This window comes from Pelodiscus sinensis, chromosome 8 (genome assembly GCF_052426305.1).
Source record: "Pelodiscus sinensis isolate ZL-2025 chromosome 8, ASM5242630v1, whole genome shotgun sequence".
Taxonomy (NCBI): Eukaryota; Metazoa; Chordata; order Testudines; family Trionychidae; genus Pelodiscus; species Pelodiscus sinensis.
This window is the reverse complement of record NC_143059.1, coordinates 24181790-24207315: the sequence shown is the minus strand read 5'-3', so window position 1 is coordinate 24207315 and position 25526 is coordinate 24181790. Positions and strand designations below refer to the sequence as shown.

At 42.2% G+C, this 25526-nt stretch overlaps 1 protein-coding gene across 2 annotated transcripts in view; it reads right to left on the bottom strand.

Annotated features, from left to right (window-relative positions):
* The window catches only part of REEP3 (receptor accessory protein 3), a 67321-nt gene that overhangs the window by 28271 nt on the left and 13524 nt on the right, over nucleotides 1-25526 (bottom strand). For both annotated transcript variants that reach the window (XM_075934900.2, XM_075934901.2), the window contains exon 2: nucleotides 4105-4177. In XM_075934900.2, coding sequence (XP_075791015.1) covers nucleotides 4105-4177 — 73 coding nt within the window. The remainder of the gene's footprint in view (nucleotides 1-4104; nucleotides 4178-25526) is intronic.

The window sequence follows — 25526 nt, the reverse complement described above, 5'->3', positions numbered from 1 at the left end:
CATGAGTGGCACTGTAACTGCTACCACTTGACATTCGCCAGTATAGACATGGCCTGTATTCAAGGAGCACCTAATAATGCCCTCAGGTCACCCATTAACTTTACAACTTCTGGATCTGAAAGTATGAGCCTCTACTGCAAGAACTACAAGACTGTAGGTCTAGCCCCTCAAATGCAGTAATACAGTCAAACACTTAACTGCAGTCTAGGGATTAGAGGGGGACTGTGTTAAATTAACTCATATTACCACCTCATGAAGTGTTAATCATATGCTGAAATGCTCTTCCCTCACAGCCTCTGCTGCATCCCTGTTAGCTGAAGGAGCATGTTGTTCATGAACTTCTGGAATGCATTACATAAGTGGGAATGCAGTAACTGAAGTGAACTGGTCTATTCAATTTATAAAAAAGATTTATGAATGCATAGCATATGGAACCTGCATATACACTATTAACACCAGCGTCATGCGTCAACCACCTTCTAAGAACAAAGTCTCTTGAAGCGCTTTCCAAATTTTGACAGCATCAGCAATGCAGTAGCAGTGTCTCTGAAGTTTAAGGATATGGATAATAAACTTCAGTATCCTGAGCACATCTTCTACATTCCTTGTTAATCCAACGTTACATATTTTGGATGAAATTCTACCATCTATTCAATCACTGTTTTCTTCAAAGTTTTATGAGAGTAAGCCAATTCTTAATAAATTGTTCAGTGGAATTCTGTGATTTGTTTTGAACACTTTGAGGGAGACTTTGTTTGGACCCTCCTGCTCTCTTCAGTGAAGCTGAAGAAAAATGGTTGTTATGGAAAATAACATTTTCTGTTATTCCTGGAAAAGACGCACTCAAGTTTTTGGCTAGAAGATGGGCACTGGAGTCTAATGTTGTTAAGGAGCATCCTTGCGTTTCTTCTTCAAAGTATTTTCTCATCAGACAATGCTGCAGACATGGTAAAAGTGACAAAACTGCGCATATGACAGTTGATTTTTTGTTCACAGTTTACTATAGCTTTCATTGTCACTTCCTTTGAATATTCTGTTGTGTGAACATTTCTCAATATATCTATTGTTTCTGACACATGCAACCCATCTTCTTTAGGGACACATTAATGGATCATTGTGTACATTGCTCTACCTATTAAGGCCTAAATAGACAAATTTCCCCTCAGTATTTTCATGCTGTTCAAACTCCTTCTCATATACTGAGCCTAGGAATCTCCCACCAATGTCTGCTCTACCCCGTGGTATATAGCCATTTTGGAACATCATGGTCAAAGACCATAATAGTGATGCCATAAGTCTATTTCCTACTTTATACCAACATAACTCAGTTTTCCCCAACAGAATCCCATCCTGTATTATAAGCACAATAGTGCCTACTCACCCACATCAGTGAAGGTGCTTACTGTTAACAATGCAAAAAGGAGACTTTATGGCATAAATGAACCAAACAACCTTTCATCAGAAGTGTCTTGGTATTTGCTTGTCCTTTCTACAAACACATTCATGAGGGTGGTTTTACTGGATGACAGATATCTTTTGACTCCTACTGATACTTGGTTGTTTGAAATAGATTTAAACAGCAGCACTGCTACTGAAATGTACCCATAGAGGACTCTGAAGTTGCTCCAAATAGACAGTCTAAGTCTTTTATGGTTAAATGGAATCCTGAAACAATATTAAAAATTATTTTGAATAGTCAATCTTCTCAGTTCTTCTCTCTCTATTATTCATTATTATTTTATTGATCATGTGCATTTTTAGCAAGGATGCAGACCCAATTCCAAGTTACCAAAATGGCAAGACTGACTGCGCTTAGAATGCACTCAATTTTGAAATAAGCTCCACTAAACTCACTGGCATTTCTGTTTTTTTGAGAAAACAAAGTACAGCTTTCCCAAGAGAACCCCCTCCTAACTTATGCTGAAGTATAATAGACTTATGGCATCAGTATTATGGTCTGTGACCATGGTGTTACAAAATAAGGGGCATGTATTATATAAGAAAATGACACTCTGTGGCAACTGGCAACACTACATTTCTCTTACTACAGCTTTCTGTACTGCATACTTCAGTGATTGATTCTAAACATAGATAACTAATTAAACAAGCCATAAGGATTAGTTATGCTAAAAAAAAATTCCTAGGAATATCCAACATAGCAAATATCTTAAGAATTTACTTAATAATTCACACCAACACTAAAAGGCATAGTGAGAGTCTTGAAGACTGATGTGTTGCAGTGAATTATTTAAGTTACTAACCAGTTGATCCAAATTGTTCTTATTGTTCTTCAGACATATCCACATCATCTTCTCCCAGTGAGCAATTTTCCTTTTTTACCCAGGGAAAGATTTTTTTCAAAATATTCCCAGGTAACATCTGTTTTACTCCCAGAAGCCATTATACAGTTTTTCTGTATCAAAAGTGTGGGAGAATATAGGAAGTTGTGTATGTGTGCTAATAATGTCCTTTTTTCTTTCCAGTCCACTCCACTGTTCCTTTTTATGCTGCCTCTGTATTTGTCTATACATTGTCTCTGTCTTTAAGACAACATCTTAGCTAACTCCTCTGCCACGTTTGGCCCACGTCCACCACCACATAAACACAGAACAAAAAACAATCATATCCTCCCTGTGTCCTTCTTTGCACATATTACTTTAGTTTATTTGAAAACAGAAAATTGAAAGTCCAGAACTTTCAAGAAACAAGAGTTGATTACTAGGCTATACAGAGTAGAGCCATTAATTCATTTTTATGAGACTGTAAGTGTAGGTGTAGCACGTTTGTGATGAGATTACTCATTTAAAAATAAGTTATAATTGTTAATGTAGTATTCTGAGAACTTTAAAAGAATAAAACTATTGAAATAAAAAAAATCTGATTTTTTTTTTTAAATTTAAAAAACATTGATTTGTATCCACCCTGATCTACATTCCCTGCTGTTTAGTTTCTGTACGGAATAGAAGGTGTTGGTTTTGAAATTCTAGTTGGCATAGAAACTGTTTAAGACACCACTGATTGTTTGCTACAAACCCCATCCATTCTGTTGGGAATGGGGATATCTGCAGGAGGGAGACTAATTTTATTTTTCCTGGCCATTACAGGATTATGTGGACTAAAGAAACAGTAATAACTGGCCTTAATATAATTATTTTATTAACCATCAAGGACACCTAAATATATGGATAGATGTTGGTTTTGTGCCAAAAATATAAAGTAGTAGTCCTGTGACACATTAGAGACTAACAAAAAGTAGATACAGTATCATGAACTTTTGAGGGCAAACCCCACTTCTTCAGATAAGCTGGAGTGGGGGAAAAACACATTTTGTATTTTATGTGTAATAAAAATAGTAATATTTTTACAGGGCACAGTCAGTTGTCGAGCAAAAACAAGTAAACAGACATAAAATGGAGTTGAAATCTGCTTAATCTTTGCTGCTTTGATTCTGATGCACCAACATGAGGGTAAAGCAATAAAAACCTCATGGAAGTCAGGAGATATGACATGACTATACCAAAAAGGGAAATATTTGTTGTAATAAAGCATGGTTCTACTTGAAAACATCAGTAGAACCAACATCTCCCCCTACAAAACCCAGGACGTTAGATGCTAAAAATATTTACTATTTCACTAAGGCAGCACAGTTAAGATCACAAAAACTAAGCATCTTATAATATCAGGTCCCAATCCTGCAAACACTTATGCACATGCATAGTTTCACACAAAACTACAACAAAGTCAGTGAGGCTATTCAGAAACATACAGCACGTAACTAAGTTGGCAAAACCAGGGACCTAGCTGGACCATGGTACATATTATTTTATGTTCTTCTTCATATATCATAATTACATCTGTTAAGTTTTCTATACAAGTCACACAGCTCAACTACATTGCTATATTAGATAAGCATTCATAAGCATATACAATGATGGTACAGCCATAATTTTTGTACCTAATATTTATGAAGATACACTAAAGTCATGTCACTTTCATATGACTGTATGTTTCACTGCATAACTTAGTGAAATTCATTCTCTCTAAGTGTCAACTGAAGGAAGCATTAATGTTTCATTGGATAAATAAGTAAGAAGTGGGACTTACATATTCCTTCACATTTTTTGTCTTCACAGCTTTGTAAGAATAATAAGCAGGATACAGCATCCCAAACACCAAGCTATGGAAAAATACATAGTTTTTAAGATATGACAAGTTGTACATAAAACAAAGCAATAATTTTATATATGCAATTAAGAGGAGTCAACAATCTAGAAACAGCACTAAACTTAAAAAAAAGATTTTAAGGCAGTTTAGAGGAAACTCTGTGCAATATACAATGGCACTACTTTAACTAAGGATGTCTAAAATTATTCTGTACAGACTGATCTATTCCTTAGGACCAGCCTCTAACAGCAAACTGCAATATTGTTAATTACAGGAACTGCACTAGTAGCAATTGTACGTTTCAGGTGTAGTTCTACCATACATCTATATGTAGCCCTATGGTAAGTGTTGTCATAGCTAGGGATGTGAAAGGTTAACAGGTAAGCATCATCCTTAACCAAAACAGGCAAGCATCACCCATTAACCAGTGTGGGCTGGAGCAGCTCCTCATCCCCCATGAGCAGGGGGCTGCTCCACCCCTGTGGGACCTGCTCCAGACAGGGGCTATTCTGGCCATTGGGAGCAGCCTCTGTCAACAGCAAGCCGGGGCACATCACAGGCAGGAGCAGTCCCTGCATTCCAGCCTGACTACCCCCTTTAATCACTTAACAGGTTCAACATCATCTTATACCACTTAACCAAATAAAATGGGATTTTACATCCCTAGTCACAGCACTGTTCTTAAGAGAACTATTACACATGTGACAACCCAGTTCCTCAGCTTGTGGGTGGTTTTGAGAAAGATTCTACACTGTGAAGAGAATAATATCAAGTCCAAATACATTTTCCTGGAACACCTCAGGAACCTCAGCCATTTTTACAACATATTGCCAAGATGGAGGCTAAACCAAATGGTAGAAGCTCATTCTTTGTGCAGACAGCTAACTTCTGCTCCAAGTTTTAAAAGTTCTTCACCTTCCTCCTTATGCCAGGAGGGTGCCCCACAATTGATGCTGAGACCCAGAACAAGAGCAGGTAAGTGAATTCACATTACTACCCAAATGAGAGGCTGTATTTTCCTCACCTCTGCTAATCTGTCACTGTAAAGAGCTTTTAAAATAAGAGCCTCAAGCACGGATTGAACTGTACTCATCTACTGTTGCTAAAATCAGTTAGTTTGCAGACCCTGGTAAATGGGAATCCAGATTTGTATTCCAGCAGAAGGACAGACCTTCCTACACAGCAGGGCCAGCCTTGTCTGGAGGAGCAGACTGTTGTGGGTTGCTGCCATGCCTATTCCATGGTTGCTTGAAAAAAACTGGGTGAGGAAGGTAGAGGTGGATGAAAAGAAAATGTGTCTGTTTAGCAAGCACAAAATATTTCATCTCCTTCTTATGTGGAGGGCAAGAGCTACAGCTATGACACACTACTTGTACCAACTGAAGGATGGCTTGATTGATAGATAGGGATACCCTAGAAGGCCTCTAGGGTTGAAGGATGTTCATGAGTTGATGCTGTCAGCCCAGAACCTCTTCAAACAGAAATTTGCACATCTGCCACTACTCTCTTTGTCAAGGCCTAGGATGGTCACTGACAATGTGGTAGACAGAATAGGAGGGGGATGATTAGCTCATCTAATGAGGAGTCTGTTGCAGTAAGCACCAAATATCTCCTCTCTCACCATACACCGATAGCAGCTGCGAGTGTGAGGGGGACACATGAGCCCAGAGGAGCCGACAGTTTGTGAGGGCCCCTGGGCCAGATGCGGGAGAGGGGGAAGAGGGAAGGGCTGGTTCTGCACTCCCAGAAGGGGCAGGGTTGTGGGCAGAAGGAAGGGCATCCATGCCACACTCCCTGCAGTCCTTAGAGCCACACTCAGTGTGCTGTGCGCTGCTCCTGCAGCCATTTAAAGGGCCCCGTGCTTCAGCCACCATCATAATAAAGTGGCAGCAGCAGTGGCTGGAAGCCCCAGGCCCCTTTGATTTGCAAGTCCCAGTGCAACTGCCCCTTTGTCCCTCCCGTGTAGGCGGGCCTGCTTGAACCTGTGATAAGGATCCCAAAGTTTTCATCATGGTCTAAAGGAAGAGCTCCTCAGATGTTGTTGGCCTCACAGAAGGGATATAGGCCTCTGTTGTTGGGTTATTTGTCAAAGTATAGCGTGACATCTGGAAAACAGAGTTCCTGTTCAAAGAACTCCTTGGACTCTGAGGACTGTTTTAGCAAGGTGGGAGACGGTCAGTACCCACGGCTCCAGTGTGACAAACGGACAATATTCTTTGGCAACAAGAGAAAAGATTTCTCCTCTAGGATCAGGATTTCAAAGGTAAGGAAGGGACCCAATAAAAGGGGAGAATGTAGGCTGTGGAGGATCAACTCTTCTGCCAAGAAAAATGCCTCCAAGCATCCAAGGATCCATAGTGTACCTGTGGAGATGTTGGAGGGGCTTTGTGGTGTCTGCAGGCATACAGGTACTGGAGGAAGAGGCTGTGCACATGCTGTTGCTTGTTCCAAATGCTTTGGTGCCAAAGGCATCATCGGATTCTGTTGGCACATGGCCTTACCCTCCACATACAGAATCTTGGTAACAATCCAATCAGATCAACAATGAATCTCTCACCCAACTTGGTTCATCTCAGGGAGGAAATGCTGTGCATAAGAGCACCACAGCAAATATCTGCTCTAGTGCTCATGAGAGTATTTTGTGCTCTGATACTGGAACTTCTCCTTGGTTTTCAGTATGGCTGTTTCCAGAGCTTGCGAAGCACTCAAAGGGGCATTCATGGCTGGAAATGGCTGCTGTAGATGGGAGTCTCCAGGGCCCAGATCCAAATATACCCTGGATCTCATTCCTTCTGCCATCAGAAATTTACAAAGGCAGCCTTCACAAGTGTGCCAGATCTGGGGTGGAAAGGGGTTGCAAATGGCACAGTGAGTGAGGATGTGTGCCTCATCAAAGCAATATAGGCACCACTAGTGCTTATTGCTCACAAAGACAGAACACAGGCTGGAAACAGTTTTTGAAGCCAGGACATTGGGGCACAGCACCAGGGTGCAGAGGAGAGCGCACTGTCCCTGACCAGGGGAAAGAAGAACTACACTAACCATATTAAACTTATCTATACAAACTAGTCACAGCTATTATCACAAAGCAGAAAGGAACCATTTGGTTAGAAAACTAAGAATGTGAAGAAACGGGGTGCTCTGACTCCATCCATGGAGAGATCAATAGAAAATGGAATAGTACCTCTTATACCATCACTCAGGAGTGAGGAGACACAATAAGCATGGGAGGATCAACAGACACTGCTAAGAAACACTTCTCAACTCTGGCGCATGGCACACGTTTGCACCCACATAAGGCCAATGACTCAAAGAAAATCTTCTTGCTAAAAAAAACCATAGTAGATTTACTCTAACTATAATGAGTGACATATAGCTTTGGGAACTGTTCAACAGCGCAAATACAAGAAACATCTTCCTCAAACTTAGCATTCAAGCATGCATCTCCTCTGAAGTACTTGGAACAGTCAAAAGCCATGTGTTACTTACAGCTGCTACTGGACTGCAGAGATCTCCCTCTACAGGGATCCAGAACTGGAACCATACATTTAATTTAAACCTCTCTCTTGGCCGAGTTCAAAAGTGCCAGGAACAGCCTGAGTGAGTATTATGCTGGGCCATTAAATATTGCCTTTTCATTTGAGTAATTCTTCAGACTTTCAGATGTCTAGAGTTTAGATTTAAAATAACCTTACTCCTTAAATCACCAAAGAACTGATTATAGTAGCCTCTCAGAATTACAAACACCAGAGTTATGAACTGATCGGTGAACCACACACCTCATTTGGAACTTGAAGTATGCATTCAAGACCCCCAACCCCACAAAAAAGCAAATGCAGTACTGTGTTAATCATGAGCTGGGGTGGGGGGGAAGAGAGAGAGAAGCAGAATTTTTTCTTCTGCATAGTAAACTTTCAAAGACATATTAAGTCAAAACATTTATAAAAACAACCATAACATTCAGTTACGCGTTCAAACAACACTTCATTCCTGAGGTGCTCATAGCACTGACCCCTCTAAAAGTCCTCTAAAACTGTCTGGTATAAGCAAAGACTACATTATGCAGAATTTCTGAGAACACTGAAAGCAATGATCTTCAAACTTTAACTGAATAAAGCACAAAGTTCTTTGATTTGCATTAATTGACTCTTCATGATAAAAAACAGTCTAAACCAGCTGTTGGGAACCTCTTGTTGGGAAAATACAAGACTGAGCTCTGGTCTTGGCAATTAAGAGAAAAATGGATTTCACATTCAATAAGCCGATGTAGGATTTATGCTGAACCATATAAGTAAGCGTTCAAACAACCATTGTTGTTTCCAGACTTTTTATTTTTAAAAAGGGATTTTGAAGAGCCAGATGAAAACATGAAGTGAGCATTGAAGTATATTTTTAATTCTTCAGTAACTAGCATCATATTAGCTAGATGTCTAGAATTCTATTTCATATTTCTAACCTGAAGTCGGCTAAAATTATGTTGGAATTAAAATGGAAAAGAGCAAGATAAAGTCTCAAGCATTTGAGAGACGGTCAGAGTTCAAGGCCAGAAAGGACCAGATCATCCAGTCTGACTTTCTATACATCACAGGTGACCAATACAACCCAGCCCCTGCACATGAAACCCTGTAACTGACATCAAACCCAAATATTATAGCCAATATGAAACTAGACAACTATGGGCCACACACAGAACAGTAGGGACTGAGGTGCACCAGTGCTTGAAGACCCTCCAATGGCAGGGAAAGGATTAAAGGAGATGAGCCCACATAATCCTGCTAACTGACCTGCACCCACACTTTAGAGAGGAAGGTGAAAAACTGTCTATCCAACATAGGACAAAATTCCTTCCTGACACAGTGTACAGCCATCCATTAAATCCTGAACTATAAGCAAGAATCAGCCAGCCAGTCACTTGAGAAAGAAAATGCTCAGTCCCATGTCAGAGTCCTAGCTAGCCCTAGCCCTGCCTGTCCAAAGTCCTAGCTCTAGCCATGGCTATCTCGAATGCTTCAGAGGAAAGAAATTTTAACTACATATTTTTGGGAGGGAGCAAGATTGGGATCTCTTCCCAATCTCTGCAAGCATCCAGCTGAAACCCTGAGGAATTAGCTTTAGGAACACAAGACATGATCCAAAAGTGATCCCCAGTGCAATTGAGCCCAGCCAGCCCCCATTAAAAAAAAAAAAAAAAAAAAAGATCACACACCGCTAAGTCCAGTTCTCCCTTAAAACAAACTTATTTGCCCCACAACTCCTATTGAGAGGCTGTTCCATGGCCTGACCCCACTATTAGTTAGAAACCTCCCAATTTCCTGTTCAATTTTGTCCTTGGCCATTCTATATCCATATTGTGCCAGAACTGTCCTTTAGCTTTAAAAAGGCCCATCACCCACCCTTGTATTTACCCTCTACCATATGGAAGAGTAATCATAGCCTGTTTGTTGCCAGACTAATTGAGCCAAGCTCTTCCAGTATCCTCCTTTTGGTATTAATGAAATTGGCAAGAATTTTAGCTAAAGAAAAAAAAAATCTTATAATTACCACTAGCCCCTACGTACAAATATTTGTATATACTCTTGCATGAAAATTCAACTAGAGTTCTCAGACAATAACAAGGGGACATAAGAGTCAAAAGATATTTTATTGAAAGAAAAAAAGGTTTGTTTCAATTCATTGGTGGGAGAATTAGGTATAAAAATAAAAACTAAAAGCAACATATTATGTCAGTTGTGTCAGTTGTGCAAACAGGTACAGTAAAGTTTCCCCACATGTCTACCGGTGGTCCTATGTCAGGATATGAAAAATTCATCTAATCAAATCTGGGAAGTCCACCAGTTACTACTCAACTGACATTTATGTTTCGATAGCAGGTATGGACAAAGAATAATTTTTTAAAGTGTTTGCTTGCATCCTCAGGTTTGCTTCCAGATCTGCAGAGAAGGATCAGTGCAAGAGGGTGGAAAATACAGTAAAATCCTTATCTAAATACAGCAATTATTTTCCTAGAAAACTTTGTGTTATATGAACTAAGCAATAAATTGGTAAAATCCAGTTGTTTCCAGACATGATAAAGTTGTACATATTTGGTACGTGAAAGGGAGGTGGAAGAGCACAGGATCTGGGAGGGAGTTTGGATGAGTGCAGGTGCTCAGGGTGCCAGATCTGGGAGGTACTCACTATAGGGGACTCACCACGAGGGGCTCCCTGTGCTTGCAGCAACCATCCACTGACAACGCTCACAGAAGGACAGTGCCAGAGCAAGTGGTATAGGTAAGCGGCTCCAGCAATAAGACAGCAGGCACCAGGATCTGCTTATGGAGAGCCATCTAAGAGGACTTGGGGTGCCAGATCCTGGGGTGTGCTCATCTTAGACAGCTTCCCTGCTGTTCCTCGCAGAGGCATGGCTAGGTGGCTCCATGCACTGCCCCCATCCCGCCGGAGCACTGACTGCATGGGTGACACCTACAGGTAAAGGCAGTGTGCTGATCCACCTGGTCACACCTCCAGCAGGAACAGCTGGCATGGGGAGCTGCCTGAAGTTAGTGTCCCCAGATCCACCAGCCTAAGCACCCTCAGACATCCTACCTTCCATCCCAAGCACCCTCCTGTGAATATCCACTATATAAAAATAGTGCACACAACATAGAAATGGGTCACTGAAGGAAAACAGTGTTACATCCAAAGCGCTCAGTATAAATGAGCATTCAATAAGGGTTTACTGTAGCTCAGAGTTTCTCAACCTTTTTTTAATAAAGTACCCCTTTTTCCAAAAAAAATTATAAGTACCCTCAGTACCTATAGTTTTCAGACACACACATTTTTTCTCTACCATTGCAACACATTTGTTTAAACAACTTAATCATAGCCAGGCAGGCAATGAAATTTTTGGGTGTAAAAAAGTACAAAAACAATAAAGCACTGTAAACCTTAACACAAAAATTCAGTTTTCCCCAAATTTCAGTTGTGGTGACATACCCCCACCCCAGACTTCTCTCGAGTACCTCTGAGGGTACTTATACCACCAGTTGAGAAACATTGCTGTAGCTCTACTGCATGGGTACTGAGGCCAAGTGTTGGATCTCAGCATTATACAATATTGCTGCCACAGTTACAAAGGAGTGCAGCATCTCCTGCACTCTACTCTCCTACCAAAACCAATGCCAAGTAGTCCCAGCATACGAGGAACCCTTTCACATTCTACCATGTGATAAAGGATTCCATCCCTTAGGTATTCCCACAATATCTATACCCAATTCAACTCAAGGACAGATTGGATTGTCTTTAGGCTTGTCCAGCTCGTGTGGATCAGACCTTACATTTTTAAAAGCATTTGTGTTTAATAGTTGATATTGGTGTACTGCTTCAAATGGAAGCCAGTTTCAAATTAATCTGATTTACTTTATTCCACAGCTAGATTTATGGGTAATCATGTTTACTAACATATTTTTTACTGACAGTGGTAGGTATGGCTATTTCATTTTTCCAGCTGAATTCAACGTTAATGTAGCATTTTATCAGCATAACTTATAATCACTCAAAATGAATATATTTGTTAATTAAAAAGCAAAATTAGGGTACGTCTACACAGCAGTGTTATTCAGAAATAACATAGTCCGTGTCTACACTACAAGCAGTTATTTCGACATAATGACAAGATGTCATCGAGCTGGAGGCGTCTTACTCTGACCCCTGTAACCCTCATTTCACAAGAAGGGAAGGTGAAGGAAAACTTCTCTTCCTCAGACTTCCTGATGCGTAAACAGCGCCAAAAGCCAAAATAAGCTTTTTCGACTTAAGCTACACAACTGACGTAGCTGAAGTTGCATAGCTTATTTTGGCTTTAGCCCTGCTATGTAGATGTGCCTTCAGACTCAAATATGGTTGTAGTAAGATGAAGGCCTAAAACATAAGCCCGTGTAGCACAGGCCTGGTCTGAGGCCTAGCTAACAACAGACAAAACACGGCTAATGTAAAGCAAAGCTAAGCTGTGAGCAAGAGGCAGGCCCCTGCTCAAAGAACTTGGCACGAACAGGGCTGAGAGTGCAAAACACTAAGTGGTGCTAGGTACCGATTGCATAACAATAACTGGTATTGGTCATAAGTGGAAAGCACATGGTACCACTAGCTCGTTAAAAAAGACTTTGGTATCCACACCTCACAGATACAGACTCAGATTCAGGAAAGGGTCTAAAATGACAGTATGATGGAAGAGATGGTCTAATCAAACCACGAGTTACAGGGTGATGGGTGGCATCTAAGAAGCGTCAGAGTGTGGTAACCTGACAACTTCACAGGGTGGCATCCGGATAAGTCAGCAGTGACATGTAAGTGGTTTGTACCTATATATAAAGTGGTATCTTGGGGGTACAGCCTTTGTATGACTGGGGGCAGGGAAATTTCCCACTGATCGAGTCATTCCATTGTTACGGGGTACACATGCGTAGTAGTTCAGTAGAGTCTACTGACAACTATTACTGTACTTCGTTTAACAATAAACCTGGCCTGGCACCTTCCATCCTTATCTGGTTTATGGTCTTTGGGGGCTCTCTTGGGGTCTGCTGTGGAGCCCAAATACACATGTCGAGGACACCTTAGCAGTAAATCCCGACCGCCTCCTGAATAATTGCAATGGTCAGACCAGAAGCTGATGCATCTTGACTCAGCACTTCCAACTGAAGATCTGAACTCAGCTCATTCAAAACTAGAAAATTTTAAGATTTTCATAAGTATCTTCAACTGAAAAATCATCTTCAGTTCAGATCCAAGTGGGAAAGCATACAAATTCAAACAGCCAAATTTGAAATTAAACTGAGAAGATTTTGATACATCTAAAAGACATCAGGAAAAGCAAAAAGAAAAAAAGAAAAAAAGTTCTATTTTATAAAGACCTACTCATGGACTGACCCTCTGAGAGGCACGCATTACCAAAAAAAACCCACAATGCAAATACTATCACATTTCTTATAATTTAATCACTGTATTAACTCAATCAAACTTTTTATGTGACCTCTCCAACAGATAAGGTGGTGTTATCTACTTTCAGGGACTGCCCTTAGATCTAACTTTCTCGTCACACATACTATCCTGAAATATAGCATCCAACATGACAAAAATTCAGCCATTTATATCGTGAAAATGCCCCACTAACTCTACAAAATGTGAGACAGCAGCAGCATGGTGGAGGCTGAGGGAGGGAACCACGTGAGGCGTCACACACAGGAAGCCTGCTTTCAAGCTGGCTCCCTATGTGTACCAACTCCTGCGGAGCCACCTGTCCCCTACCCCCAGGTATAAACCTATAACGACTGACATTTTCAGCAGTTGTACATTTACCTAAAAACACACACATTTTAATATCCCTATTAGTTCCATTCACAGTGAAAGGTGGACTACACCTACAGCAGTGGTCCCCAACCTTTTTGTGGCCAATGGCACATTCGTGTTTTCGGAAGAGTGTGGCAGACGTCAACAAAAAAAGGCGTCAAATGTGAAATTGAAGGCTATTTTCATATTAAATGTGAATTGGGTAAATTTGATAGAAACTTAATTTAATTGGATAATTTTTAATTATATTGTAATTCATTTTTAAACAAAATTCTGCATTAATAAAAAGGGGGGGAATGTCCAAATGTTGAGCAAAAAACACACCCTTTCCCCTCCCCGCCAAAAATCATTGCACCTTTAAATTTCACACTCCCTTTCACGTGGCAGGGGAAGAATGTCCCAAGTGGCTTTCCAGCTGAGAAAGTGAAAATACTAGACATTTTACTGGGGGAGTGAGGGGGGGGGGGCAAGCCAGGTGTTTGGATTGCACCTCAGGTCAGGGGATTGGGGTGCAGGGTATGGGAGGAGAGTTCTGTGGGTGAAGATATTGGAGTGGGAGTAGCTGGGGGGCTGGACACTTACCAGCAAGATGCGCTGCTCTCCTGTTTCTCCCACAGGACCTGCCTGGCCATGTGCTTGGGGACTGGTAGGTTCCCGCACCTGCCATTGTCTAGGTCCAGCCAATGGGCTTGTGCAGGGAGGCGGAAGCGGCCATGAGGGACCCTCCCCTGCAGACTCGCAGCTCCTGCACCACAAAGGGCCCCGCCACAGCTGTTCTGCGTTGGGGGGAGGGGAAGACTGCCTCGCAGCTGGACCCGACCAGTGTGGGGTTTGCTCCGGCTACTGAAGCGCCTGTGTGGGCTGCCTGCTGCAGTGGGGACGGGGCTCAAGCCTACAAGGCGCCGCGTCGGGCTCCCTCGCGGGCCCCAAGCTGCCGACCCTGCTCTAAGCAGGGGTGAACATGAGTAGTTTTAAAATGCCGGTATGGGCACACATAAATGCGCCCGCAGGCACCGTGTTGGGGACTACGGATCTACAGTGTAGCGTATAGCTACACCATAGCAAAAGGTTCCAGTGGGCAGAAGTCAGGAAAGGCTTAGCAATGAGGAGATAGATACCAGTCTTTCGCTGAGGTGGAGAAAGACTCCAGCAGCAGGAAGGCAGACAGACACTGCACAGCTAAAAATAGCAGTGTAGATAAAGGCATTGCTTGGACAAGAGCCATGTAAGGTACATACGCACAATGGTCAGGAATATCCTTAATCTACTCACGTAAATAATGCCTCACCCTATACACTGCTATTTATACCTATATTTACGCACTGCCAAAAGGAGTGTGCAGTATAGATGTACCTGAAGTGATGATCATAGTAATAAAAACACAGCTTAGTACAAAAAAAAATAACCTTTATTACGGATAAATACAGTCAGTTGAAGGATGCAGTTACAAAGTGTTATGAACAAACTAACCAATGATTTTCAGGAAAAAGCTATGACAGAAATTTTCAAGTGTAGCTTCAGTTCACATTTTGAATATTTTCAGCAAGGAAGAAGCCTAGAAACAATGTTTAACTGGTTAATTAAATAGGATTTTACATCCCGAATCTGAAGATACAATTCCAATATTTAACAGATTTAGTATTGCCAAAATTCTGTGATTTTATCATGAGTTTCATATTGTTCTTGAAGCACCAATCTCTGGAGTCAAATGATTACATGAGAACCTGAGGTGAGAGGCTTCCTTAAAGGTTTCTAATCCTTGCAGTTATGGAGAAAATCTTCAAAAACCATCACCCAAATGTACACTAAAGGCTCAGAAACCAGAAGACAAGAAGCACCTTTTTAAATAATTTGTTAAGTCATGATTTGAGGGCACAACTCGTGATTTTTCAAACATCACAACATGTTCATTGCATTCATTTCATATATTACTTTAATGCAGAAATACATCAACTATTTTTCACTGGAGAACTGAATTGAGCAATAAAGTGTTGCTACACTCCAGTTATACCACTGACGAGTCTGAATGGAACTCAGACATACTCTGGTTAAGGTTGAAGGACAGGGAGAGACATACAACCTGAAGACTGAAGAATGTATTCAGTGGAAGTCATATGTTCTTCGTTATACTGGTTCTAATTAACTTTTGACAGAGAGCCAACTTTAAATACTACTCTGTTTTCCCAACAGAAATGTCACCCTGATACTCTAAGCAGCAATTATTCATCCTGTCTCCCTATCCCAATCTCACATTCCGGAGAAAAATCTAATGCTTTCGTTATTTAAAAGGCCACAGGGTACAGAGTCAACCTTCCTTTTTCCTTCCAGAGTTTCCTTGGATATATTTTTCCAGAGTTATATTATAACTAGATCTTGAGAATAAAAGTTAGCATGGGAATTCTCTAGTGGTTAAAATTGCAACACAGACTTCCAAACTTATCAATCACATCAACTGCAGAAAATTTCTTTTTTTTTCCCTAAGTGCTTACTTACTCTATTCCCTGTGTGGGGCTGCCACTTTTGGCCCCAGACAGGGGCCAGCAGGACTGGAGCAGCCCTTCACCCACAGGCTGCTCCCCAGGAACCAGGTAACCAGTTACCTGTTATCATCCCTATTCCCCACAACAGTCTATGTTGAAAAATATTGATTTGGCATATTAAGAGATTATTGCACCACAAACTGTGGTGAAGACTCCAGCATCTCAGGATTTAAGGATAATCTCTCTGATTTAGGAGGCGCTTTATTTAAATACTGAGAAAGACTTACAGCACGAGAAACACTTACAGATTACAGTACCAAGCCATTTCCATTCTTACTGTTTTCAGTAAGTGTTTTCAGCAACTTCCATCTACTGCTCTGAAATTTTTCAGTGCTGGCTTTTGGCTGAAGATTATGTATTTATATGCCAAGACAGTGCCATCATTTTTCAGTACAGGAGAGCAGGAAAATCCTCTTTTCCACTATATGCGTCACGATTTTAGAACAGCCTTAGCATCAAAACAGTTAGAAGTAGGAAGCTATAGCCCACTTCCCTCTCAAACTTAAATTAGGAGAACTGCCTTTGAATGTTCCCGGGGAAGATAAATACAACCAAGATACTGATGACAGGAGGAAAAAGAAACCATGCTTCAAACACACAGTACTTGTGATTTATATCTAAGCATAGGTGCTAGAACAAGTGGTGCGGGGAGGACTACCACTAAGGACGTTAGCATATAGTCATCCAAAAGATGAACCAATAAGAACATAAGAATGGCCGTACTGGGTCAGACCAAAGGTCCATCTAGCCCGGTAGCCTGTCTACCAACAGTGGCCAGCACCAGCTGCCCCAGAGAGGGTGGACCAAAGACAATGATCAAGCAAATTTTTCTCATTCCATCCATCTACAGCCTCTGACAAACAGAAGCCAGGGACACCATTTCTAACCCCTGGTTAATAGCCTTTTATGGACCTAACCTTCAAGAAATTATCTAGCTTCTCTTTAAATTCTGTTATAGTCCTAGCCTTCACAGCCTCCTCTGGCAAGGAGTTCCACAGATTGACTACACACTGTGTGAAGAAGAACTTTCTTTTATTAGTTGTAAACCTGCTACCCATTAATTTCATTTGGTGTCCTCTAGTTCTTCTATTATGGGAACTAATGAATAACTTTTCTTTATTCACCCTCTCCACACCACTCATGATTTTATAGACCTCTATCATATCCCCCCTCAGTTTCCTCTTTTCTAAGCTGAAAAGTCCCAGTCTTTTTAATCTCTCTTCATACGGGACCTGTTCCAAACCCCTAATCATTTTAGTTGCCTTTTTCTGAACCCTTTCCAAGGCCAAAATATCTTTTTTGAGGTGAGGAGACCACATCTGTACACAGTATTCAAGATGTGGGCGTACCATAGTTTTATACAGGGGCGGTATGATATTCTGGGTCTTATTTTCTATCCCTTTCTTAATAATTCCTAGCATCCTATTTGCCTTTTTGACAGCCGCTGTACACCGTGTGGAAGTTTTCAGAGAACTATCCAAGATAACTCCAAGATCTCTTTCCAGATTTCTCATAGCCAAATTAGCCCCCATTATACTGTACGTACAGTTGGGGTTATTTTTCCCAATGTGCATTACTATACACTTATCCACATTAAATTTCATTTGCCATTTTGTTGCCCAATCACCCAGTTTGGTGAGATCTTTTTGGAGTCCCTCACAGTCTGCTTCGGTCTTGACTATCCTAAACAGTTTGGTATCATCTGCAAACTTTACCACCTCACTGCTTACCCCTTTCTCCAGATCATTTGAGAGTAAGTTGGACAGGACTGGTCCCAGGACTAACCCTTGGGGGACATCACTAGTTACCCCTCTCCATTCTGAAAATTTACCATTTATTTCTATCCTTTGTTTCCTGTCTTTTAACCAGTTCTCAATCCATGGAAGGACCTTCCTCCTAATCCCATGGCCATGTAATTTACACAAGAGCCTTTGGTGAGGGACTTTGTCAAAGGCTTTCTGAAAATCTACTGGATCTCCCTTGTCTGCATGTTTGTTAACCCCTTCAAAGAACTCTAATAGATTAATAAAACATGACTTCCCTTTACAGAAAGCATGTTGACTTTTGTCCAACAAATTATGTTCTTCTACGTGCCTCACAATTTTATTCTTTACTATTGTTTTGACTAATTTGTCCGGTACTGAAGTTAGACTTACCGGTCTGTAATTGCCAGGATCTCCTATAGAGCCCTTTGTAAATATTGGTGTCATGTTAGCTACCTTCCAGTCATTAGGTACGGAAGGCGATTTAAAGGATAGGTTACAAACCACAGATAAGAGTTCAGCAATTTCCCATTTGAGTTCTTTTAGAACCCTTGGATGAATGCCGTCCGGTCCTGGAGATTTGTTGACATTAAATTTTTCTATTTGTTCCAAAACCTCCTCTAATGACACTTCAATCCAGGACAGTTCCTCAGATTCATCACCCAGAAAGGACGATGCAGATTTGGGAATCTCCCTAACGTCCTCAGCCGTGAAGACTGAAGCAAAGAAATCATTTAGTTTCTCCGCAATGGCTTTATCGTCCTTGATTGCTCCTTTTATAGCTCGATCGCCTAGGGGACCCACAGGTTTTTTAGCAGGCTTCCTGCTTCTAATGTACTTAAACATTTTGTCATTTCTTTTTGAGTTTTTGGCTAGCTGTTCCTCAATCTTTTTTTTGCTTTTCTTATTACATAACTACACTCGATTTGACAGTGTTTATGTTCCTTTCTATTTATTGCACTAGGATTGGACTTCCACGTCTTAAAAGATGCCTTTTTGTCCCTCACTGCTTCTTTTACATGGTGGTTAAGCCACGGTGACTTTTTTAGGTCTCTTGCTATGTTCTTTAATTTGGGGTATACATTTAAGTTGGGCCTCTATTATGGTGTCTTTAAAAAGTTTCCATGCGGCTTGCAGGGATTTGGCTCTAGTCACTGTGCCTTTTAATTTCTGTTTAACTAACCTCCTCATTTTTGTGTAATTCCCCTTTTTGAAATTAAGTGCCAGAGTTCTGGACTGCTGAGGTGTTCTTCCCACCACAGGAATGTTAAATGTTATTATATTATGGTCACTATTTCCAAGCAGTCCTGTAACGATTATCTCTTGGACCTGATCCTGCGCTCTGCTCAGGACTAAATCGAGAATTGCCTCTCGCCTTGTGGGTTTCTGTACCAGCTGCTCCAAGAAGCAGTCATTTAAGCCATTGAGAAATTTTCCTCTCTGCTTCTCTTCCTGAGGTGACATGTATCCAGTCAATATGGGGGTAATTAAAATCCCCCATTATTATAGAGTTCTTTATTTTGGTAGCCTCTCTAATCTCCCTCAGCATTGCAATGTCCGTATCGCTGTCCTAGTCAGGTGGTCGATAATATATCCCTACTGCAAATTTCTTATTATTGGAGCATGGAATTACTATCCATAGCAATTCTATTGAACATGTTGATTCATTTAATATTTTTATTTCATTTGATTCTACATTATCTTTTACATACAGTGCCACTCTGCCACCCACACAGCCTGCTCTATCCTTCCGATATATTTTATATCCAGGTATGATTGTGTCCCTCAGATTTTCCTCATTCCACGAGGTTTCAGTAATGCCCAGGGTTCGCCAAACTACAGCGAGCCCCACTCGCCAGCCGCGCCGTCCGGCAATCTGCGCATGCACAGAGCGTTCTGCACATGCGCAGATCACTCGAACCCAGCTCTTCCAGGTTGCAATCTACTCGCCACAGGCCTATTATGAGACTTGTCTTATCGGTTAATCTATCAAAGGCAACGGGGGTGTGGGAATGGAGGCAAGAGCTGGTGCCAATGTGGAGCTGGCTTGTAACTGGGGGGAGGGGTAGCTCAGTGGTTTGAGCATTGGCCTGCTAAACCCAAAGTTGTGAGCTCAATCCTTGAGGCCATTTAGCAATCTGGGGTAAAAATCTGTCAGGGATGGTACTTGGTCCTGCTGTGAAAGCAGGAGACTGGACTTGATGACCTTTCAAGGTCCCTTCCAGCTCTAGGAGATAAGGCATCTCCATTCATATCCATGCATGCCAGTTCCTGTGGAGCTCCCTCCCCCCACCTCCCCTCCGGGACTGTCTCTCACTCAGGCAGCAATGCAGAGGACAGGTGGGAACCACCTGCCTTCCACCGCTGTGCTGTTGCCTCTGATAGGGATGCAGCAAAGCAAGTTGGGAGGAGACTTCCCAGGAGTGGGGCCAGAAGCCATGAGCACGTCTGTTGGCCCTACTCAGGAGGCGGAGCATTTTAGTAACTGTAACCACTAAAAATTGTTGCAGTTAAGGATGTTAAATATTGAGTAATTGACTAATCAAATAGCCGATGCATTTTGTATCAACTATTCTATTAGTTGATCTGTTGCCTCTGCCTATGAAGTATGTCAACAGCCCTAGGGCTGTTGCTACACTCCAAAGGTGAAAGCGCCATGTGGAGCCTGGGGTCAGCAGGAGATTCCCCTACTGACTGGGCTCCATTTGGTACTGCCACTTTGATACGCCACGGAAGCCCGGAGTCAGGCACCTCATGGCATTTCAAAGCAGGAGCACCACATGGCGCTAAGGATAGCTGATCCCAGGCTTCACTTGGCACTGCTGCTATGAAATGCATGTGCTCCCTGCAACATTTCAAAGTGGCAGTACCACAAAGAGCCCGGGGTCAGCGAGGGAGTCCCCAGCTCGCCCCAGGCTGCACGCGGCGTTTCAAAATGGAGGCTGAGGATTGGTGTTAATGTCTCTTTGTAGTAAAATACATGTAGTGAGGTTGGTGAGACAATGCCCAGTCTGGTTGAAATGACAAGAAACTGTTTTTTCTGTGTGAAATGGTCTGATGTCTGTTTTGTGGGCATTAAATCTTTGGCGAAATGTAACAGTGTTAACACCAGACTACAAAGGGAAACCTCAGAACTATCATTCATGATTAAATTTGACACTTTACAGATGTGCCTTAAAGATGCTAACTACCTTACACATTACAAAGATTCCTTCCCCAATTATCACCCCAATATCATTATCTCACAGACACTAGCCTCACCCCCACGGCCACTCTCTGCTCTAAAACACAATGTGTCAATTTTATATGTGTTCACATTTTTTTGATTGTATCCCTTTGGTATATGGTCATGCCAATTTTCTTCCACAATTTGATCCGAGGAAGTGGGTCTGGCCCATGAAAGCTCATCACCTAATAAACCATCTTATTAGTCTTTAAAGTGCTGCATAGTCCTGTCTTTTGTTTCAGCAAAACCAGACTAACACGGCTATATCTCTATTACTGTTATGCAGGTTTTAGTTTGATTCAATAGTTCTCAGCATCCCCACTACCAATGTCCCAGCACTCTAACACCTTTTAAAGTAAATACAGAGAGCGGTGTGCAGCTTCTATTCATATATACAGGCAGTCCCCGACTTACGTGGATCCGACTTACGTCGGATCCCTAGATACGAACGGGGTGAGGCAACTCCCGCACATGCGCAGCAGCATTCCCGGGGCTCGCTCACCTGGGTCCTAGGATCCTCCTCCTCCTCAGGCCGGCTCCGACTGGGGTCCCGCAGAGCTGCCGGGCAGAGGAAAAGTGCCTCCCCACGCCCGCTGTCCCCCCCACCCCCCTGCCAGCAACAGGCTGCCCCCTCCCCTGAGCAACAGGCTGCCGAACAGACAAAAGCAGCCTCTCTGCCCCTCCTCCCCTCTATACATGCCGGGCTCCCAGAGCGCAGCAGCGTCCCCGGGGCTCGCTCACCTGGGTCCTAGAATCCACCTCCTCCTCGTCTTCGGCCGGCTCCAACTGGCCTCTGCCTGCAGCAGCTGGCCACAGGGACAGGGATCCCACAGAGCTGCCGGGCAGAGGAAAAGTGCCCCCCCCACGCCCGCTGGCCCCCCCCCCCACGGCCTCGCATCCTGCACGCCTCCCCCCTCCCCCCCTGCCAGCAACAGGCTGCCCCCTCCCCTGAGCAACAGGCTGCCGAACAGCAGACAAAAGCAGCCTCTCCGCCCCTCCTCCCCCTATACATGCTGGGCTCCCTGGGCAAACAAAGACTCCACCAAAACAAACAAAGTGCTGGCCTCATTGTGTTAGCAAAAAAAGGACCCTCCTCCTAGAACCCTGGGTGGTGTGTGGAAATAAAGCTATTAGCTCAAAGCATGGTGCAGAGCTGTTTGGTATTTGATGAGTTACTCCTTTAGTCCTGAGTTTGTCACAGGGACAGAAATAGATGTGAAATCTTCTGAACAGGGGAACAGACAGCAAAACAAACATTAGAGGGGAGTTAACCTTTCCCTATGCTATCCAAAACTAAAAAAAATGTTTGGCTAGAGTTTCCCCTACAATATGTACCAGTTCCGACTTACATACAAATTCAACTTAAGAACAAACCTACAGTCCCTATCTTGTACGTAACCCGGGGACTGCCTGTACAGTAGTAAGTTAGCTGCTTAGGGAAAAGTTTAGTCAATGTTCACACTGACTGAAACTTCACAGAAGCCACAGCTTCATTCATTGCACATCTTCTAAGGTAAGACTGTATAACACAAGGTTATGTGGAAATGCCTGGGAATTCCTAATATGTCTTTCTAGAGAGTCCATGGGAGGGCAGTAGGGGATACACAGAACATCATTATGCTAGTGGTTCTCAAACATTGGGTTGGGACCCGGAAGTGGGTCCCAACCCTTTTTTAATGGGGTCACTAGGGCCAACATTAGATTTGCTGGAACCAAAGACTGAAGCTGAAACCCGAGCTTCAACACTGCATGGGGCGGTGGGGCTTACTACTGATGGGATCATGTAGTAATTTTGTTGTCAGAAGGAAGTCGCTGTGCAATGAAGATTATTTCACAAAATAATTCAGAAAGTAAGAACAGCAAACAGTTAAAATTGCACTGGTATGTGCTCAAATGTCAGGTATTGACAGTTACCTATGAAACCTCTCTCAGGGCATTAGGCATGCAAGTTATGTTTAGCTGTTCATCATACCAGATTATTGTAACATAATAGCAGACAGCCGTGCTACCCTTAATATTTTTCCGTGACAACTTTAAACCTAAGGTTAGAGAGTGGTGTTTTCCTTAAGCTGATTTACCAGAAGCAAGCTTTGTTTATAACTCAGGTCCTGCTGGTGCTAAAATTACACCAATGTGTCATGTATTTCTCATAAGGAATGAAATTTTATTTTCTGATGTCATACTTGAGTTGCAGTACCTAAAAAGACTAAAAATAAAGGTTGTATGCACTGCTTTTGTAGGGGTGTGGGTTCCAGGACATTAAAAAGACAAGTTAATATCTCTTTTGGCACCAACATCTGTTGGGGAAAGACACATATTTTCAAGCATACACAAAACCCTACGTCAGGTCTGTGCAAGTTGCAAAACTTCTCTCTCACCAGCAGAACTTGGTTTGACAAAAAAAAAATCCATCATCATCATCCACCCATTATGTCTCTCTAACATGAAAGCTGACCATCTAAGGAATTCTGTAAACTGCTATAGCTATTCTTTCCACATATAAAGAGAAGCATAGCATACATTTGACCTCATTGTATTCTCATCTACGTAAGTGTAAAAATCATAGTTTGCTTAGGTTTATGTATTAACCTCAAGTACTTGCAAAACAGAAAAGTAACACCTAAAACTTTACATGTTTTTGACAGTGCAACCTATATGAATAGGAAATGCGAAACTTAGCCTGGAAGATGAGTAAATAAATCAATAGACTCACAAAACAGTGAGCTACAAAAATTTTCATGGAAAACTTTTAACTTCTTAGGAAGGTAGTTTTAGACACCGTGCCTTTATGTGACGGAACAGACATTATTCATGTAAAAAAATTTTAAAAACATTTTCAAAACTAAGGGAAAAGTACAAAAAAATTCAGTTTAGAGGAATATTTCCTTAGTGGCATATTTAAATATTACCCCGGTGTCACAGCACTAAACCGGAATATCCTGCTACAGAATGTATTCCCACATATTCTTCAAGGCTTTGATATGAAAGTTGCATAAGGAGAAAAATGACAATTAACAGGCAGAGCAAAAGCTAAATGTGAATGGGAAGGGAAGGAGAGCACATTTTTTCTTTTCAGCTCTTTGTTCCCAAAGCCAACAATCCTATTAGCCAAGGAAAGGGAAGCAAAGCAAAAAGCAGTATATTGGAATTCTGCACAGAAAGCTCTTCTGTCTTGGGGATTGTGGCACTTTATTATTTTACTGATTTTAAAATAAAAGCAGGGGTTGTACATCTCTTTACAAAAACACAACTTTAGCTAAAATGCAAATTGTGACGTAAGGACATGGAAGCAGATTGCTTATCTGAATTAAAAAAACAAATGGGGAATGTTCAATATTAGTTAATGCCATTTGTGTCTATGCTTATACCTATCAGCAGGGCTCGACAATTAGGGCAATCTACTCATGCATGGTGAGTAGATTTTCGCCCGGCACGGCGCCACAGCGCGATCAGTGCATGCACAGCGCAGTCTGTGCATGCGCAGCATGCCAAACCACACAGCTGGCAAGTTCTGGGCTTTTCTGTTTCTTAACAGACTAATATGTGCAAAGACAAACATAGGCCAGATAAGCTAAGAACAAAAACAGTCCTATCTGGAGATGGACCTGGGCCAAGCATGACAGAACAGTTAGTTAACTGACTTAACTGTCTTCACTGTTCATTTCTATGAAAGTACTTTCTACGGAAGTACTTTTCTATATATTGTTTTTCAGTCAGTTGAGTGGAAGGCACTTCAAGAGACATTGATGAAAGAAATACCTCAAGAGAAAGTTATACTGCAGGCAACATAGTAGCAAATGGATCAAACACCAACTCCTCCTCATTTTCATAAAAATTCTTAACCCCGATGTATCTTCTGAAGATGATGCTGCTGCCATGGTATGGGCATCGCAAAAATCACTTCTCAGATATGTCAGCCAAAATAAATGTCAACACAAAAGGTTTCAACATTGTCTTTATTTATGGCAGCAGTAGGGAACCTTTTTTGGATTAGGGGCCACTGACCCACAGAAAAATCATTTGGGGACCACACTGAAAAAACCCCATACCCCCTCCAAAAATCCCCAACCCTCACTGATGTGGCCCCAAACTGAAACACCTCACTTCCCTGGTGCTCCAGCCCTGTGGTGGGGTGACGGGCAATGGGGACTAAGGCTTAAGGCCTCAGACTAGATTTACTCTTCTGAGGTTCCAGTCAATTTGTGGGCAACCCAAGGGTCTGGAGTGGGGCCAAAAATGAGGGGTTAAGTGTGCGGGACAGGGCTGTCAGGGAGTGGAAATATGAATGGAGGTGCAGAATCTCGGTGGAAGGTGGGGTGCAGATGGGGATGAGGGTGCGAGCTCTGGGTGAGATACATGGTGCAGGAGTAGGCTGGGAGTAGAGGGAGGAGGCAGGAGCAAGAGAGGGTGCAGGAGCAGGCTGGGCAGGGTATCTGGTTTGGGGGGGGAAGAAGCAGAGGCAGGAGCAGGCTTGGGGTGCAGGGTTTGGGCATGAGAGGCTGAAGGGGC